Consider the following 17,642-nt stretch of genomic DNA (forward strand, 5'->3'; position numbering starts at 1 on the left):
GAATACGACATCTAACCAGATTTTGAATGACAGTTTGTGACTTATTTGGATAGCCTTAGGGGGGAAGTCTGCTGAAATTTGGCTTTAGGTAGACCTTGTCACACTCGTGGAGTGGGACAGGGCATGGAACCCTGTTTGGACTCTACATATGTATATCTCCTGATGAAGGGCTTATGCCCAAAACATCGATTCTCCTGCTCCTCTGACCTGCTGTGCTTTTCTAGCATCACATTTTCCGCTCTGATCTCCAGCATCTGCAGGCCTCATTTTCTCCCATATGTAAATCTCCCCCATGTTAAGGGCATGTCACACAAGATACAAAGGATATACCGCACAGAAACATTCTGTTTGACCAAATAATCCATCCTAGTGCTTATGTTCTACTCAAGCTTCATCTCATATTTCCTCATTTATTTTCACCATCATAACCTTCTATTCCTTTTGTCCAGCTTCCCTTAAGTGTGCCTACAGCACTCAGTTCAAGCACTCCCTGTTCTATATTTTCCAAGTCTCTGGCTGAAGATCTTTCTCCCGAATTTCCAATTTGTTTCCTTATGCTGAGTTTATATTGATGGGTTTGCTCTTCCCCCACAAAACTATCAAAATATTTCATAACTTAAAAGACTGATTAACTGTCCTTAGGCATTCCTGTCTTTTGAACCCCGGTCTTTTGAGACTTTGATGACCAGGTGAGGAAGGGTCTTGGCTCTCCTTTTTGATCCCCTCGTGGTTGGTTACAATCAATATTTTAATTGTTGTAGCATGACTGTCACATTTCAATGGAATGTAATTAACTCGATCAGCATTAAACCTAGAGAGTGGTCAGCCTGTGGAATTCACTGCCACAGAAAACTGTTGATGCCAAAACACTGAAGACTTTCAAGAAAAATGTAAATACAGTTCTTAGGAATTAAGGGATCAAAAGATAATGGAAGGCAGGAAAAAATACTGAGTTCAGTGATCAGCAATGACCATATTGAATGACAGAACAGCCTCAAAGGGCAGAATTGTCTTCTGTATTCCATATTTCTATATAAAATGGTGTAGCTGAATTACAAAATTTATTCAGTGAATGAAAACTTTTTTATTATGTACTAACCTGAAAAACATAATGAAAATGTGACATCAAATACATGCACAGATGATAGTAAGCTTAGAATGAAATTGGAATCTAGTACAGAAATTAGATACAATTGCAGTTTAAAGCTCTTGGAGCCCTTGAGATGTGAGAATGACCTGAGTCTTTATTATTTAGCTAATGTCGTATTTCTTCAGTGACCTAGTCCGATTAGCCAGGATTTGGCCCATATTCCTTTAAACATTTCCTATTCGTGTGCTCATCCAGATACCTTTTAAATGTTGTAATTGTACCCACCTCCACCACTTGATGGTAGAAGTTAAATCAGGACACTAAGAAAAATGTGGGCTTTGTCAAATGTTATCATGGAAAATAAAAGCTCGTGGTATAGGGAGAAAATAATGACATGAATAGAATATTGGCTGGCTAACAGGAAAGAAGGCATAAATAGGTCAATTTTATTTGGCAAGGTGTAATAACTGGTCTGATTCAGGAGAGTGCTGGGAGCTCAACCTTTTCCAATTTAAATTGATGACTTCAATGTTAAATTTGTTGATGAGGTAAAGATGGGTTGAAAAGTTGGGTGAAGAGGACATGAGGCTTCAATGCGATATAGGTAGGTTGGGTGTGTGGGCAATGCCTGGCAAAAAGAGTTGGAAATGAGAGATCCATTTTGGCAGCAAGAATAAAAAAGCATAATTTTGAAATGGTGAGAGTGTGCAGTGCTCTGATAGGATCTGGGTGTCTTGTGTGAGTCACAAAATGTTACTATTCATGCTTAGGAAAGCTTATAATTGGGAAATGTAATAAAAGTTATTGTTAATTGCAAGAGGAGTTGGATCCAAAAGTACAGCGGTTATACTTCAGTTATACAGCTGTGGTGGTGTGACCACATCTTAAATAGTCTGCACGGTATTACTTGCCTTGTTTAAGGATGAATTTAAATGAAGGATGTAGTTTCTTTAATGAAGGATGTTGTTCAGATATTCACTAAACAAACACTTGGAATGTGTAGTTTTCTCACAGGATCACGAGTCCTTGGAGCTCTCTTCCTCAAAAGGCAGTGCAGCAGAGTATTTAAATATTTTAAAAAGAGATAGAGGGATTCTTGATACATAAGGGTTGAAAAGCAACTAATTTAGGAATTGACAGTAAAGACATCTTTCTCCCTCACTTTCATATACTCTTTGTTTCATTCTCTTTCTTCGTGTCTTTCTGTCTGTCTTTCTCTCTCTCTCTCTCTCTCTCTCATATGCACAAACAACAAGAATCTATCATTTGCTCACTCTCTCTCACATGCACACATATGGTTCAAGGGCACCTCTGTCTCTCAAAGTGCAATGCTATCTCTCTCTCTCACTCACACACACACACACACACACACACACACACACACACACACACACACACACACACACACACACACACTCTGCAGCCAGCAGAAGCAAACCTGTATTTCCCATTTTCTCTGAGAATCAAACACAATTGCATTCCTGTTGAGCCAAGAGTATTGAATTATTTTAGTGTTTGAAATCTGTACCAGTGATTGCGTGAACTGGCTGTACTCACTTCGTTTCGACATGTGAGAAAGTAGCACTTTCTGCTTATACTAATGTACTACAGCTCTAAGGGTCAAAGGGCTACAAACTGTGGTCGAATTCCTTGTGGACCAGGGCCTCAGAATCTGCTCTGGAGCAATAAATGAAAAGTCTAAACTGACAGATATTATGAAGGAGCACAGATGTTTCTTTGGAAAGTTGTTCTTGGACTGCTCGTAATCATTTTTTTTTCTGCAGAAATAGTTTATGCTGATTATGGAACAGAGTAGTTTAAATTTTATTCATAATTGTGCTCCCACTGCCCCCCAGCCTTTCACAGTACCCAGAGGTCTGGGTAATTACTCTCTTTGGGGCCTGAATAACTCCAAATGCTTCCAGGAATTCTAACTGAATTTTGGACATCATTTCTATTCTTTTTATTTTATAAATATATATTTTAGACACCACAGAACAGGACAGCACAGAACAGGCCCTTCAGCCCTCGATGTTGTGCCAACCACTGATCCTCATGTATGCACCCTCAAATTTCTGTGACCATATACATGTCCAGGAGTCTCTTAAATGTCCCCCATGACCTTGCTTCCACAACTGCTGCTGGCAAGGCATTCCATGCTCTCACAACTCTCTGTTAAAGAACCCGCCTCTGACATCCCCTCTATACTTTCCTCCAACCAGCTTAAAACTATGACCCCTCGTGTTAGTCATTTCTGCCCTGGGAGATAGTCTCTGGCTATCGACTCTATCTATGCCTCTCATTATCTTGTATACCTCAATTAGGTCCCCTCTTCTCCGCCTTTTCTCCAATGAAAAATGTCCGAGCTCAGTCAACCTCTCCTCATAAGATAAGCCCTCCAGTCCAGGCAGCATCCTGGTAAACCTCCTCTGAACCCTCTCCAAAGCATCCACATCTTATAATAGGGCGACCAGAACTGGACGCAGTATTCCAAGTGCGGTCTAACCAAAGTTTTATAGAGCTGCAACAAGATCTCACGACTCTTAAACTCAATCCCCCTGTTAATGAAAGCCAAAACATCATATGCTTTCTTAACAACCCTGCCTACTTGGGTGACCATTTTAAGGGATCTATGTATCTGCACCCCAAGATCCCTCTGTGTTCCTCCACACTGCCAAGAATCCTATCCTTAATCCTGTACTCAGCTTTCAAATTCGACCTTCCAAAATGCATCACCTTGCATTTATCCAGGTTGAACTCCATCTGCCACCTCTCAACCAATCTCTGCATCCTGTCAATGTCTGAGTAGTGTCAATTGCCCAGAGATGCAACTTTATATATAAGACAGAAGGTGGATATATGGCAATGCATTTTAATCTGAGTGATTATGCAATGAATTGTGTACAATTTCCAAAAGAAATCAGCATAGCAATTCTGCACTGTTGCCTTGGTGTTGACTGCTCTAGTTAGTCAAAGGGATCCCCAAGGGAGAGGGGGTACTCTATTGTAAATGGTAATGGTCTTGTGAAAATGTGTGTAAACATACGTTAAATGTAGCTGATTAGAGACTTTAAATTGTTGAAGAAAGGCTGTGTGTTTTGGGGGAATTGTAACCTAGAGGCGCTGTCACTGGCCTAGTAATCCAGATGCTCAGCATAATTCTCTGGGATGTGGGTTGAAATCCCATCATAGAAACTGGTGGAATTGAAATTAAATTAATAATATCTGGAACAGAAAGCTTGTCACTGTACAGAGACCATGAAAATATTATCATTTGCTGTAAAAACTCATCTGGTTCAGTAATGACCTTTAGGGTAGAAAAACTGCCGCTGTTTGCTGGTGTGGCCTGTACATAACTTCAGGCCCATAGTAAATGTTGTTGACTCCGCTCTACCCTCTGAAATAGTTTAGTTAAAAGGACAATTAGTGATGGGTAACAAACACTGGCCTTGTCAGCCAGTGAGACCTACATGCCATGAAAAATAAAAAAAAGCCACTTAGGACTTGCAGATATTGACTTTCAAAGCACCATACAATTAATGAACTACATTAGTTTCAGTATGGTGGAGAAACTAGCAGCACAGCCAGTATCCAGCAAGTCCCGGTGAATGTAATGACCGAACTAATATGTGTTTGTGATCCTGGTCAAAGGATAATTATTGGTCAAAGCACTTAGGTGCTTTCTGTATACATTGTTGGTAAATTAGATGTGGGGAAACCTTCTCTGGTGTAGTGAACCATCTTGAGTGATAAACTGACCTTGGCTACAAAATAAATATAAGCATGAGCCTCGAGGCTATACTTAAGCAATAAAGTTTAAGGAATAATACATTGACTCTTATCTCAATTGGCATTTATGTAGTTTGTAATTAGGTAGACAAGGTCTTTTGAAAGGATTTAAATCCACTTGCATGTTCGGAAGGTATATGATCGGGTTCCAACATGACACTAAAAATTAAGATGTGAAATTTCTAACAGTAAAGTGTCCAGATGAAGAGTATCAATAGAAAACTGGAGGTGATCACCAAAAGGGTTGTGGTGAATGCTTTGGCAGGATAGAACTACACTGAAAAATGTACAGAGATGTCTTGAAGGTATGGGGCATATAATATACAAACTTGTGATGATCCCTAAATTCATTTCATGCAACCTCAGTCTCATATTGGTTAATACTAAGTTGTGCCATTTGGTAATAGGTTTAAAGAAGATCAGTGACAACCACTTAAATAAACAGACTTGTTCATAGTTGTGACTCTATTTTGTGTTGGACATGAGAAAGAATTTTGTTTGGACTGACACTAACAAAAACAATGTGCAAATATGTTGTGCCTCTAATGCACGAAACACCTAAAAGGATTTCACAGAGGTAATATAAAATTATATATGATATACACCCACAAAAAGATATTGTATCAGATGTCATAAAGCTAGTCAACGAGGTAAGTTTTAAAGAGTGCCTTAAAGTAGGATTGTGAGGTAGAGAAGTAAAGAAGTTTGTGGAGAGATTGAACTTAGGGCTGAGGCAGTTGAAGGTGAAGTTGTCAGTGATGGAGTGATTAAAATCAGGGATGCTCAAGAGACTATGAGACTGGAATGTGTTAGACTGGAATGAAAGGAGTGCAGATGTCTTAGAAATATGTAGGTCTGGAGGAAAGATGTGAGGGACCACCCCATGGACTGATTTAAAAATAAGAATGAGAATCTTAAATTCAAGATCTTGTTTAACCAGGAGCTAATGTAATTCACAAAGCACACGGGTGGTCATGACAGCATTTGGTTTGAGTTTGGTTATGCCAATGGAGTTTTTGTTGACCTTTTAGTTTATTGAGGGTAGAATATGAGAAGCTGGCCAAATTGTGTCATAATTGTTAAAGCTGAAAATGTGTTGCTGGTTAAAGCGCAGCAGGTCAGGCTGATGAAGGGCTTGTGCCCGAAACGTCGAATTTCCTGTTCCTTGGATGCTGCCTGACCTACTGCGCTTTAACCAGCAACACATTTTCAGCTCTGATCTCCAGCATCTGCAGACCTCACTTTTTACTCATAATTGTTAAATGCTCTCAGTTGTAACTTTTTGATATTAAAGCACAATGTAGTGGAATATTCTACACTTACCTAGGTGAATGCAGCTTCAGAAACATTCAAGAATCTCATTACTGTCCAGAATAAAACCACCTGCTTGGTTGTTACCCCATCCACCAAACATCTATTCACTCCTTCAACCCATTTTGCAGCAAGGTGTCTACAAGACACATTGCATCAAACACCAAGACTTCTTCAATATCACCTTCCAAATCCATGACCACACTACACAGGCAAGCATCCATCTGCAATCTCGGCACTATCCTGACCCAGAACTACATTGTCGTTCCTTCATTTTTGTGGGATCAGGATCCTGGCAGTCAGTTCCAAACATTGTGGGTGTACCTGCATCAAATGAACAGTAGCAATTGACAAAAATAGCTCACTATCACTTTCTGAATAGTAGTTAGGGATGAGCAATAAATCCTGGCCCAGTCATCAATACTATGTCAGAGGGAAAATAAACCTGGAAGTGTTAAAAATAAAGATGAGACTCCCAGTATCAGATTATTTAAGGCAGGAACAGCGATGAATTATGTTACAAAGGCGGAAGACAAGCCGCCTGAGTGACGGCATGTATATATTGTTAAAAGTGGGTCTGATACCTGAGTTGTCTGGATGGCTGGTTTGTAATCTTGCATAATGCCAATACCGTGGGTTCACTTTCCACACTCATGAAGGACTCTCCCTTCTCAGTCTCTCCTGTCACCTGAGACATGGTGAGCCTCAGGTTAAGCCACAAGGAGTCATCTCTCTGAACCAACCTGCTGGTCTGGTAGGACTATGGGGACTTTACCATATATTATGGTTGAAAGCTCATGTCTGGTCAAAAGGGAGCAGAGGATTCAAGCAGGTTGGTTCAGCATTTACCAAGGTATGTGATGGAATCAGTGGTGTGGGATCACATTGGTTTGGACTCTAGACAATGGCTTCAGACTTCTTCATATTTAATTAGAGGAAATTTCTTGTACCTAAAACTGGATGTAAGGTAAACAACGTAGATGAATAGAGGGGCCATAATTGTGAATGTGGCAACAATAGTTTTGATTTTAAATGATGACTGAGGAGCAGCATGAGGATGGGCAGTAAGTGGAGCCAAGGTAGATTTTTGGAGGACGCCAGAGAATCAGTTGGTTGGGAAGAGAAACCTTGGAGACAATTTTCTGATGATGATTCAGTTATTAAAATGGATCAGGCCTGTGAACTGCCACCAAACTGGACAAATGTGGAGACACAATGGAAGAGAATGATGAGTCAATTGTGTTCAAAGTGTCAGACAGGTCAAGATGGATGAGGAAGGAATATTTACCTTGTCATGGGTAACAGAGGATTTTTTTTTTACTTCACTAAGGCTTTTAGGGTTACAGGAAAATGTGGAGTTTAAAACAGAGCTGCTATGATCTTGTTGAATGATGGAGCAGAGATGAGGGGATTAATGTCCTGCTTCTGCTAATTTGTATTGTGGCACAGTAGGAAACCTGATTAGAAAGATTTTCTAAAAGAAGCAGTTTGTATTCTGTTAATAAAATGTTCACAACTTCTTCTAAGACAGTTGATACAAGCTATTTCTTTTTCAACTTGCTTGAATTGTTTTGGCTCAGTTCTAAAATGACAATTTCAATATCTTCAGTAAACCTTCCTCTATCTGCAGGGCAGAAGTTGGATTGTGAAGAGGAGTTATGAAGATTTCCGGGTGCTGGATAAACACCTCCATCTCTGCATTTATGACAGGCGTTTTTCTCAGCTTGCCGAGCTGCCGCGGACGGATTGGCTGAAGGACAGTGCAGAGGTATGGCGCCTTACTACATGCTGCCCCTGTGGGCTGTGTAAAGTTCACAACTCAGGAAGGAAAGCAGTTGGAATTATGTTTATCACAAACCTTACAGTGCAACTGTGGAGTAGCATTCATAACAAACGTCAAACTTCAGGAGATATATTGGAGGAGATAGCTCTCCACCTCCTTTAATCCACAAGGCTCCAAATACATTTTAGAAAGAAAAGTCACGAGCAATCACTTATCTTAGTCCTACCCCAACACTCATTAATCCTCCCTTTCCCCAAAGTATTGACACACAGTCAATACCTTACTTGTAGCAGGTCTTCCTCTCTGTTACGCAGCATAGCCATGTTCTGCTCCTCCCTGGCTTCCTGCAACTCATTACCCATGGGCTCGATCAAATTCTCTTTCTTCACTTTCCTCTCCTGCCTGCTGTATTATCTTTTCCTTTTGTCTCACAAGTGTTATCTCTCTGCCCTCTTCTCTCCAATCATTTTTCTTTTGAATATCCTGACTCTGCTGTTCTTCCCCTCTTTTAAGCACAAAACATGGACTTGCACCATCAGATCTGCACTGATCCAAAACACCCAACACACTAGTCTAATCCTATTTTCCAGCACTTGACCCATTGCCTTGAATGTCTTGACAACACAAGTGCACATCTAAGTAGCTTTTAATAGTTTAAAAGAGGGTTTTTAATGACTCCCCTAACAGGCAGAGTTCCAGATTCCCACCATCCTCTGAGGAAGGAGTTTCTCCTCAGAACTCTTGTAATCCTTCTGTACTTTAAAAGTTTAAATCTACAGCCTCTGATCACGTATCCCGCTTTTATTGCGAAAAAAATTCTTCCTGCCTACCTTATCTTAAATTCTTACTGCCTTCATAATGGAAACTCTCCAGCCTAGACAACATCCTGGTAAATCTCCTCTGCACTCTCTCTAGTGCTTTCACATTCCTCTTACCATGTGGATTCCAGAACTCCGTACATCTGTGGCATAACCATCTTATACAGTTCCAGCAAAGCCTCTCTTTCTTAAACTCCACATCTTGGTTAATAAAGGCAAGTGTACCATATACCACCTTAACCGCTTTATCCACCTGTCCTCATACTTTAACAAACTGGTGAGCATGCACACCAAGATCCTTCAGATCCCTGGTGTTTCCCAGGGTCTTACCATTCATCATGTATTCCCATGCCATTTTTGTCCTGCCCGAGTGCATCACCTCACACTTATCCAACCTGAACTTCTGCCACCATTAATATACATGCCTTCACCAGTTTTTCTTTTGCTCTCCTGCTCCCCCTTTTTCTTGTTCTTACTCTCATCCTTTCTCCCTCCCCTGCATCTTAATTTCTAACTTCACCAAGTTTAACTCTCCCCACTCTCTGTTCTTCCAATTACACTTTTCCAAACATTCCACTCACGCCTCACACTTCACTCCTCCCTTCCCTTCCTTTTTCACCCTCGGATTGTCCTCTCCTATGTTTTGATTCCACCTGCATCCCAGCTCTCCTTCCCCTTCTTTTCCTTTTCTAACTCTGGTGCAGCAAATAATCACTTTGCATATGGGGAAAATGCAAGATCTAAGCAGATTTATCCATTTGTTATTCTGTTAGTGGTGAAAGTAGATCACAGAATGTATTTAATTTTTCTTAGCAACATGTAGTGCAGTAAGTGCTTTTCTCAGAAGATGTTTAAAGTGAATCCAAACAGTTCATGAGATGTATTGTTAATAGCGTATTGTCACTGATGAGAGTGATTCCCATGGTGCTCTCACATTGAGAATAATCTTCCAGTACAATCACTTCCTTGCTAATGGATTCTGTAATATTGGTATACAGGCTGATCTAAAAATTGGTTTGGTGGTATTCTTGATTTGATGCATTTCATTGAACAGTCTTTCAGCTCTCAGATGATTCAAACCCATTTTCAAGTCATTTAAAACACAAGTAAAGAAAGAAATACTCACATTTATTAAATGCATTTTACAACTTGCAAAAATGCTTGAGAAGTAAAAAATAGTTTTGAAGTTCTGAAGAAGTCTCATTAAACTCAAAACATGAATAATGTGTTTTGTGCGCAGATGCTACAGGAGCTATGAGTTTACTTTTATTTGTAATTAGGTTTTAGCATCTTCCATTTTTAGGTGTTCTTCAGCTATCTCCGGTCATAAATAAATATGTTCAGGAGCTGTTTTGGGTCATGAAAATTAAATATCAACTTCTGAGTTATTTTGGTGACTGACTTCATTTTGTCCTTTGAGCTGTATCATAGACTCGTAGACATTTACAGTGTAGAAGGAAGCTTTTTAGTCCATCGTGTGTGCAAGTAGACAAAAGATCTAACTGCATTGATTCCATTTTCCAGCTCTTGGCCTGTAGTCCTGGAGGCTGTGCCAATGCAAGTAGCTAAATATTGTTTAAATGATAAGAATTTCTAACAACCATTCTATCAGGTGGTTCCAAACTCTCACCATCTTCTGGGTTAAGCTAATTTCTCCTCAATGCGGAGGCGATGACCTAGTGGCATCATCATGAAATTTTTAATATAAAAACTCAGGTAATATTCTGGGTACTCAGGTTCAAGTCCTACCATGGCAGATGGTGGAACTTTAATTCAATAAATATCTGGAATAACGATGACCCTGAAACCACAAACAGTTGTTGATGAAACCCATCTGGTTCTCAAATGACCTTCAGAGAAAGAAATCTGCCATCCTTCCTGTGACTCCAGATCTCACAGAAAATTGATTGACTCTCAGCTGCCCTCTGAAATGGCCTAACGAGCTGCTCAATTGAATCAATCACGAGAAAGTCTCAACAAAGAAATGAAACTGACAGAATCACATGGCATCAACCTAGGTACCGGGAACAAAAACAGCCCTGTGAACCTTAAAAGTTTACCTTACAACTAAGACCAGACAACTCAACCAACAGCCTGACATTGTCTGTAAGGTATGATTCTGTGAGTATGACTGTCTCAAACACCATCATCACCATCCCTGGATATGTCCTGTCCCACGAGCAAGATATGGTAGCATAGTGATAAGGGAAGTGGTTGCCCTGATAGTCCTCAGCATTGACTCGAACCCCATAAGCTCTCATAGTATCATGTCAAACATAGGCAAGGAAGCATCCCGCTGACTACCACATACCATCCTCCTTTGGATCAGTGTCCTTCATGTTGAAGGAGGAGACAGGAAGCACAGAGGATGAAAAGGGTGCAGAATATTCACTGGGTGAGGGTTTTCAATGTCCAGAGCTAAGAGTGGTTCAGAATCAGCACCACTGATCAAGCTGGTTGATACGAAAGAGAAATAACTTCTAAATTGGGTCTGCGGCAGGTATGAAGAAACCAACAAGAGGGAAAACACACTAGACCTTGCCCTCATTAGACATGCATCTATCCATGACCAGATTGTGGAGGCACAATCCTGCCTTATCATTGACATCACCTCACATCTTGTTGTGTGGCACCAGAACAGAAGGGGATGTCAGGGCAGCACCATGCAAACCTAAAAATGAGACGTCAACCTGGTGAAGCTACCAAACAGGAGTACTTGCATGTCAAACAGCATAAGCAGCAAACATTAGACAGAGCTAAGCAATCCCACAGCCAATGAATTAGATTTAAGCTCTGCAGTCCTCTGGCATGCAGATATAAAAGGTGGTGGACAGTTAGCTCAGTAGAAGAGAAGGCTTCACAAATATTTCCATCTTAAACATTGGGAGAGCCCACACAAAAGTGCGAAAGATAGGGCTGAAACTTTCCCAAAACTTATTCGAGTCAATGATCCATCTCGACACCATCTAGAGCTCCTCAGCATCACAGATGCCAGTCTTCAGTCAATTTGAATGACTCCACTCGCTATCAGGAGCACTGCATACTACAAAGGCTGTGGACCCTGATGACATTTCGGCAATAGTACTGAAGTTTTGTGCTCCAGAACTTGCTGTGCCCCAAACTAATCTGTTCCAGTACAGCTACAATACTAACTCCTATCTTACTATTTGGAAAATTGAGTAGGTATGTCCTGCACCTAAAAAGTAGGACATATCTAAGTATTTCCCCATCAGTCTACTTTAGCCCATGGAAGATGTCATAAACAGTGCTATCAAGCAGCACCTGCTCAACAGTAACCTGGTTACTGATGTCCAGATGGGTCTGCCAGGATCATTCAGCTCCTGACCTCACTACAGTCTTGGTTTAAGCATAGACAAAAAGAGTTGAATTTAAGAGGTGAAGTGAGAGTGGCAGCCCCAACATCAAATCTGCATTTGACCCAATGTACCACCAAGAAGCCCCAGCAAAACCTGAATCAGTGGAAATCAGGAAAAACTCTCCACTCATTGGAGTTGTACCTGGCTGTGGAAAGTGGAAGATGGTTGTGATTGTTGGAAGTCATCTCAGTTCCAGTATACCTCTGCAGGAGTTCCTCAGGGTAGTGTCCTGGACGAACCATCTTCAGCTGCTTCATCAGTGACCTTCCCTCCATCATAAGGTCAGAAGTGGGGAAGTTAGCCAATGATTGTACGATGTTCAATACCATTTGCGACTTCTCAGGTACTGAAGCAGTCCATGTCCAAATGCAACAAGACTTCAACAGTGTTCAGGCTTAGGCTGACAAGTGGCAAGTAACATTTGCACTGCACAAATGCCAGTCAATGACATCTCCAATTGGAAATAATCTAACCACTGCCCCTTAATTCAATGGCATTACTATCATTGAAACCGGGGTTGCCACTGACCAAAGACTGGACTGGATTTACCATAAAAAAAACAGTGGATACAAGTAGAGGTCTGAGGCTAGGACTACTGCAGCGACTAAGTCACCACCTTATTCCCCAAAGACTGACCACCATCTACAAAGCAAAATAAGGTGTGTGGTACAGTGCTCCCCACTTGCCTGGATGAGTACATTTCCAACAACTTTCAGAAGCTTGACACCACTCAGAACAAAGCAATCTGCTTATTTCACACCACATCCATAAATATCCATCCCCTTCACCATTGACATTCAGGAACAGCAATGTTAACTATCTACGCAATTCTCTGCAGAAATTTGCCAAAGATCTTCAAACAGTACCTTTCAAATCCACAACCGCTACCATCTAGAAGGGCACTAGTTGTATGGGAACACCACCACCTGAAAGTTGCCTTCTAAGCCACTCACCATTCTGACTTGGAAATATATTGCTGTTTCTTCAGTGTTGCTGTATCAAAATCCCGGAATTCCCTCCCTAACAGCATAGTGAGTCAACCTATAGCATGTTGATTGCAGCAGTTCAAGAAGGTACATCACCACCATCTTCTCAACGGAAACTAGGAATGAGCAATAAATGCTGGATCAGCCAGTGAGTGAATGAAAAGAAAATTTATCTTGGTTTTCTACCCCTTCCCTTAAAAATACACCACCTTGTTAGTGGCTGCTCTGCTAATGGAAAATAGCTCTCCTGTCCATCCTATCAATGTCCTTCATAATTTTATGCAACTCTCAATCTTGATCCCTCTGAGGAAAATAATCCCACCCTATCTGATCTTTCCTCACAATTTACACCCTTCAGCCCTGGCAGCAGCATGGTAAATTTATGCACACTTTCAATGCAGCCTCATTCTTCCTATAATGTGGTGATTAGAACTCCATTCAGCACCCTAGTTGTTCAAAATCAGCATTTTATTCTGGAATAACATCGCTGATCCTGTATTCTGTGCCTCAGCTAAAGAAGGTGAATGTTATATATGCCTTCTGAACCATTTTATCTATCTGTCAAGAATCTGTGAATGTGTACACCAAGATCCCTCTGATCTTCAGTCCTACCATGAATAGTATAATCTCTTGCCTTTTTTCTGTCTTTAAGTGCATTATCTCCCACTTTTCCAGGTTGAGCTCCTTTTGCCACTGTCCATTGATATACTCCTGTAGTTTTTAGGTCTTGTCCTCATTACTTATTGCTCTACTAATTTTTAACCGTATCATCTTGATCATATTCCTTATGTTTAAGCTCAATCATTAATGAATACCACAAACAGCAAGGGAAGCAGCACCAACCCTCGCAGATCCCCACGGGAAACAGACTTCCTGTCACAGTCCAGGTTCATACCTGGAATTAAGTCCAGAACCACTGCGTCTCTTCTAGGTCTTCCATGAACTAGCTTGAAAAGCTCTCCATGATGCATTTTAAGAATTTTGTTTTGACTAAAGTTCACACAATGACGACCAAGTGAATATCAGGGAAGTTGAAGTCTCCTATTATCATTACCCTATTACTTTAACACTTCCCTCAAATTTGACAACGTATGTGCTGTTCTATTTCTGTCAGATTGTTGGGGGATCTATAATACACCCCCAGCAATGTCGTTGCTCCTTTTTGGTTTTTAGGTTCCACCATATGGCTTCACTGAAGAGCCTTCTAACATGTCATCTCTCCTTGCTGCTGCAATAGATTCCCTGATCGATATTGTGTCACCTCCTCTTTTATCTCCTTTCTGTCTCGCCTGAAGACTTGGACAATTGACCTGCCTCCCCTCTCAGCTATCTCTCAGTGACAGCAAAGACATTATATCCCCATGTTTTAATTTATGTCCTCAACTCATCTGACTTCTGGCATTAAAATACTATCCAACCTTTACACCTTAACTGGCCGAGAATTTCTCTGCCGCCTTGACTCCCATTGAAGTTACTTCACCTTTTGGCTGTTAACCTTCTAAGTCTTCTCTCTGGATCTTACATCTCTGCCATGGTATTTTAAACCCTTCTTAACAACATTAACAAACTTTCCCATTTGGATACTGGTCCCATTCCGGTTCAGTTGCAATCCGTCTGCCCTGTACAGGTCCCAGTCCAACCTCTGCCAAAAAGGTCCTGATGACCCAGAAGTTGAAAGCCCTTCCTCCTTCACTATTTCTCCAGCCACACATTCCTCTGGACTAACCTTCTATTTCTATCTGCGCACTCACCTGCACTGGAAGTAATTTAAAAATCAGTTCTTTCATTGACTTCCTGGCTCCCTAAATTCTGCCTGCAGGATCTCATCCTTTTTCTCCCAATGTCATAGGTACCAATATGTCCCACAATTTCTTTCTGTTTGCCCTCCCCCTTCAGAATGTCCTGCAGTCATTCAGTGACATCCCCTGGCATAAGGCAGGCTCACGCCATCCTGGAGTCTGTTTTGCAGCTGTAGAAACATCTATCTGTTCCTCTTACAATTAAATTCCCTACTGCTACTGTCCTGCCATTCTTCTTCCTCCCCTCATGTGCAGTAGACCCACCCATGGAGCTAGGAAGTTGGCTCCCACTACTTTACCCTGCACAGTCATCCCCCCCCCCTAGCAGTATCCAAAACTGTATATCTGTTTGAAATGGGATGGCCACAGGAATATTGTCTGCCTTTTTGTACCCTGGCTTGCTTCCGTCAGGTGGGTATATTAGAACCTGTGGGCGCAGCCTTAGAGTTAGAGGGGGTCAATTTAAAGTGGAAATGAAGAGACATTTCTTCAGCCAGAGAGTGGTGGGCCTGTGGAATTCATTGCCACGGAGTACAGTGGAGGCCGGGACATTAAATGTCTTCGAAGCAGATATCGATAAATTCTTAATCTCGCAAGGAATTAAGGGCTACGGGGAGAGTGCGGGTCAGTGGCTTTGAGATGCCCATCAGCCATGATTGAATGGCGGAGTGGACTCGATGATCCGAATGACCTTACTTCCACTCTTATGTCTTATGGCTGGTGGTCTTTTCTGCCTGTTTATTCTTCACCTGGGGAGTGACTATCTCATGGACAGGCTATTCACAATTTGCTGAACAACATAGATGCTCCACAGTGAATTCACCCACAGCTCCAGCTCTAAAATGCGGTTGACCAGTAGCTACAGCTGGACACACTTCCTGCAAACACGTTCACCAACTGAAGCTTCTGTGATTTGTCACATACATAGAATTCTCTATTCCTGAGATGCTGCCTAACCTGCTGTGCTTTGACCAGCAACACATTTGCAGCTGTGATCTGCAGCATCTGCAGACCTCATTTTTTACACATACATAGGAAGAGCATATTACTGCTGCAGGCTCTGCTGCCATGATTTCCTGAATCCCCTTAGTTATTCCCTTTTTAAATTATACTTATGTTAAAATACTTACGTGATTCCCTTATGCTAATTGTATTTCTCTTACTCTATTTACTTATATTCCTTTATTATATTGGCCCTAAATTCCACTTAATCCTGTTGTTTCTCAGTTAATCGCTTCTTCCAAACATTACATGTTAAAATCATGAACCAGTCAATACATATTTTCCTGTGATATCAAGGTTTAAATTTTTGCCAGTCAGCATACCCCTGAAGTTGCAGCTCTTAAACTAATCATGATTTGGAGATGTCAGTGTTGGACTGGGTGTACAAAGTTAAAAATCACACAACACCAGGTTATAGTCCAACAGGTTTAACTGGAAGCACATTAGCTTTCGGAATGACGCTTCTTCACCACCTGATGGCAGCCGGTGACAAGCGGTGTCCCGCAGGTTTCAGTGTTGGGGCCGCAGCTGATCACATTAATATATAAATGATCTGGATGAAGGGACTGGGGGCATTCTAGTGAAGTTTGCCGATGATACGAAGTTAGGTGGACAGGCAGGTAGTCCTGAGGAAGTGGGGAGGCTGCAGAAGGATCTAGACAGTTTGGGAGAGTGGACCAGGAAATGGCTGATGGAATTCAACATGAGCAAATGAGAGGTCTTGCACTTTGGGAAAAAAAGAATAAAAGCATAGACTACTTTATAAACAGTGAGAAAATTCGTAAAGCCAAAGTACAAAGGGATCTGGGAGTGCTAGTCGAGGATTCTCTAAAGGTAAACATACAAGTTGAGTCCGTGATTAAGAAAGCGAATGCAATGTTGTCACTTATCTCAAGAGGGTTGGAATATAAAAGCACCGTTGTGCTACTAAGACTTTATAAAGCTCTGGTTAGGCCCCATTTGGAGTACTGTGTCCAGTTTTGGTCCCCACACCTCTGGAAGGACATACTGGCACTGGAATGTGTCCAGCAGAGATTCACACAGATGATCCCTGAAATGGTTGGTCTAACATACGAGGAACAGCTGAGGATCCTGAGATTGTATTCATTGGAGTTTAGAAGATTAAGGGGAGACTTAATTGAAACTTACAAGATAATGCATGGCTTGGAAAGGGTGGATGCTAGGAAATTTTTTCCGTTAGGTGAGGAGACCCGTGGACACAGCCTTAAAATTAGAGAGGGTCAATTCAGAATAGAAATGCAGAGGCATTTCTTCAGCCAGAGAGTGGTGGGCCTGTGGAATTCATTGCCGCAGAGTGCAGTGGAGGCCGGGATGCTAAATGTCTTCAAGGCAGAGATTGATAGATTCTTGATGTCTTGAGGAATTAAGGGCTACGGGGAGAATGCGGGTAAGTGGAGTTGAAATGCCTATCAGCCATGATTGAATGGCGGAGTGGACTCGATGGGCCGAATGGCCTTACTTCCACTCCTATGTCTTATGGTCTTATGGTCTAAACCTGTTGGACTATAACCTGGTGTTGTGTGATTTTTAACTCTTAAACTAGGATTCCCTTCTCTCTGCCCAATTGAAGCTATGTATATTCTGTTATGTTCAAGGTGTTATGCAGTTCATGAACATGGTTAACAGCAGAGGTCTCTACTTTAATCCTGACTGAACACCACTTTCT

General features: G+C 41.4%; 1 protein-coding gene across 6 annotated transcripts in view; it reads left to right on the plus strand.

Moving 5' to 3' along the window:
- The window catches only part of arhgap32b (Rho GTPase activating protein 32b), a 574,866-nt gene that overhangs the window by 388,770 nt on the left and 168,454 nt on the right, over positions 1-17,642 (plus strand). For all 6 annotated transcript variants that reach the window (XM_060846659.1, XM_060846660.1, XM_060846663.1 and 3 more), the window contains one exon: positions 7,821-7,958. In XM_060846659.1, coding sequence (XP_060702642.1) covers positions 7,821-7,958 — 138 coding nt within the window. The remainder of the gene's footprint in view (positions 1-7,820; positions 7,959-17,642) is intronic.

This window comes from Hemiscyllium ocellatum, chromosome 29, assembly GCF_020745735.1.
Source record: "Hemiscyllium ocellatum isolate sHemOce1 chromosome 29, sHemOce1.pat.X.cur, whole genome shotgun sequence".
In the NCBI taxonomy this organism is placed as follows: Eukaryota; Metazoa; Chordata; class Chondrichthyes; order Orectolobiformes; family Hemiscylliidae; genus Hemiscyllium; species Hemiscyllium ocellatum.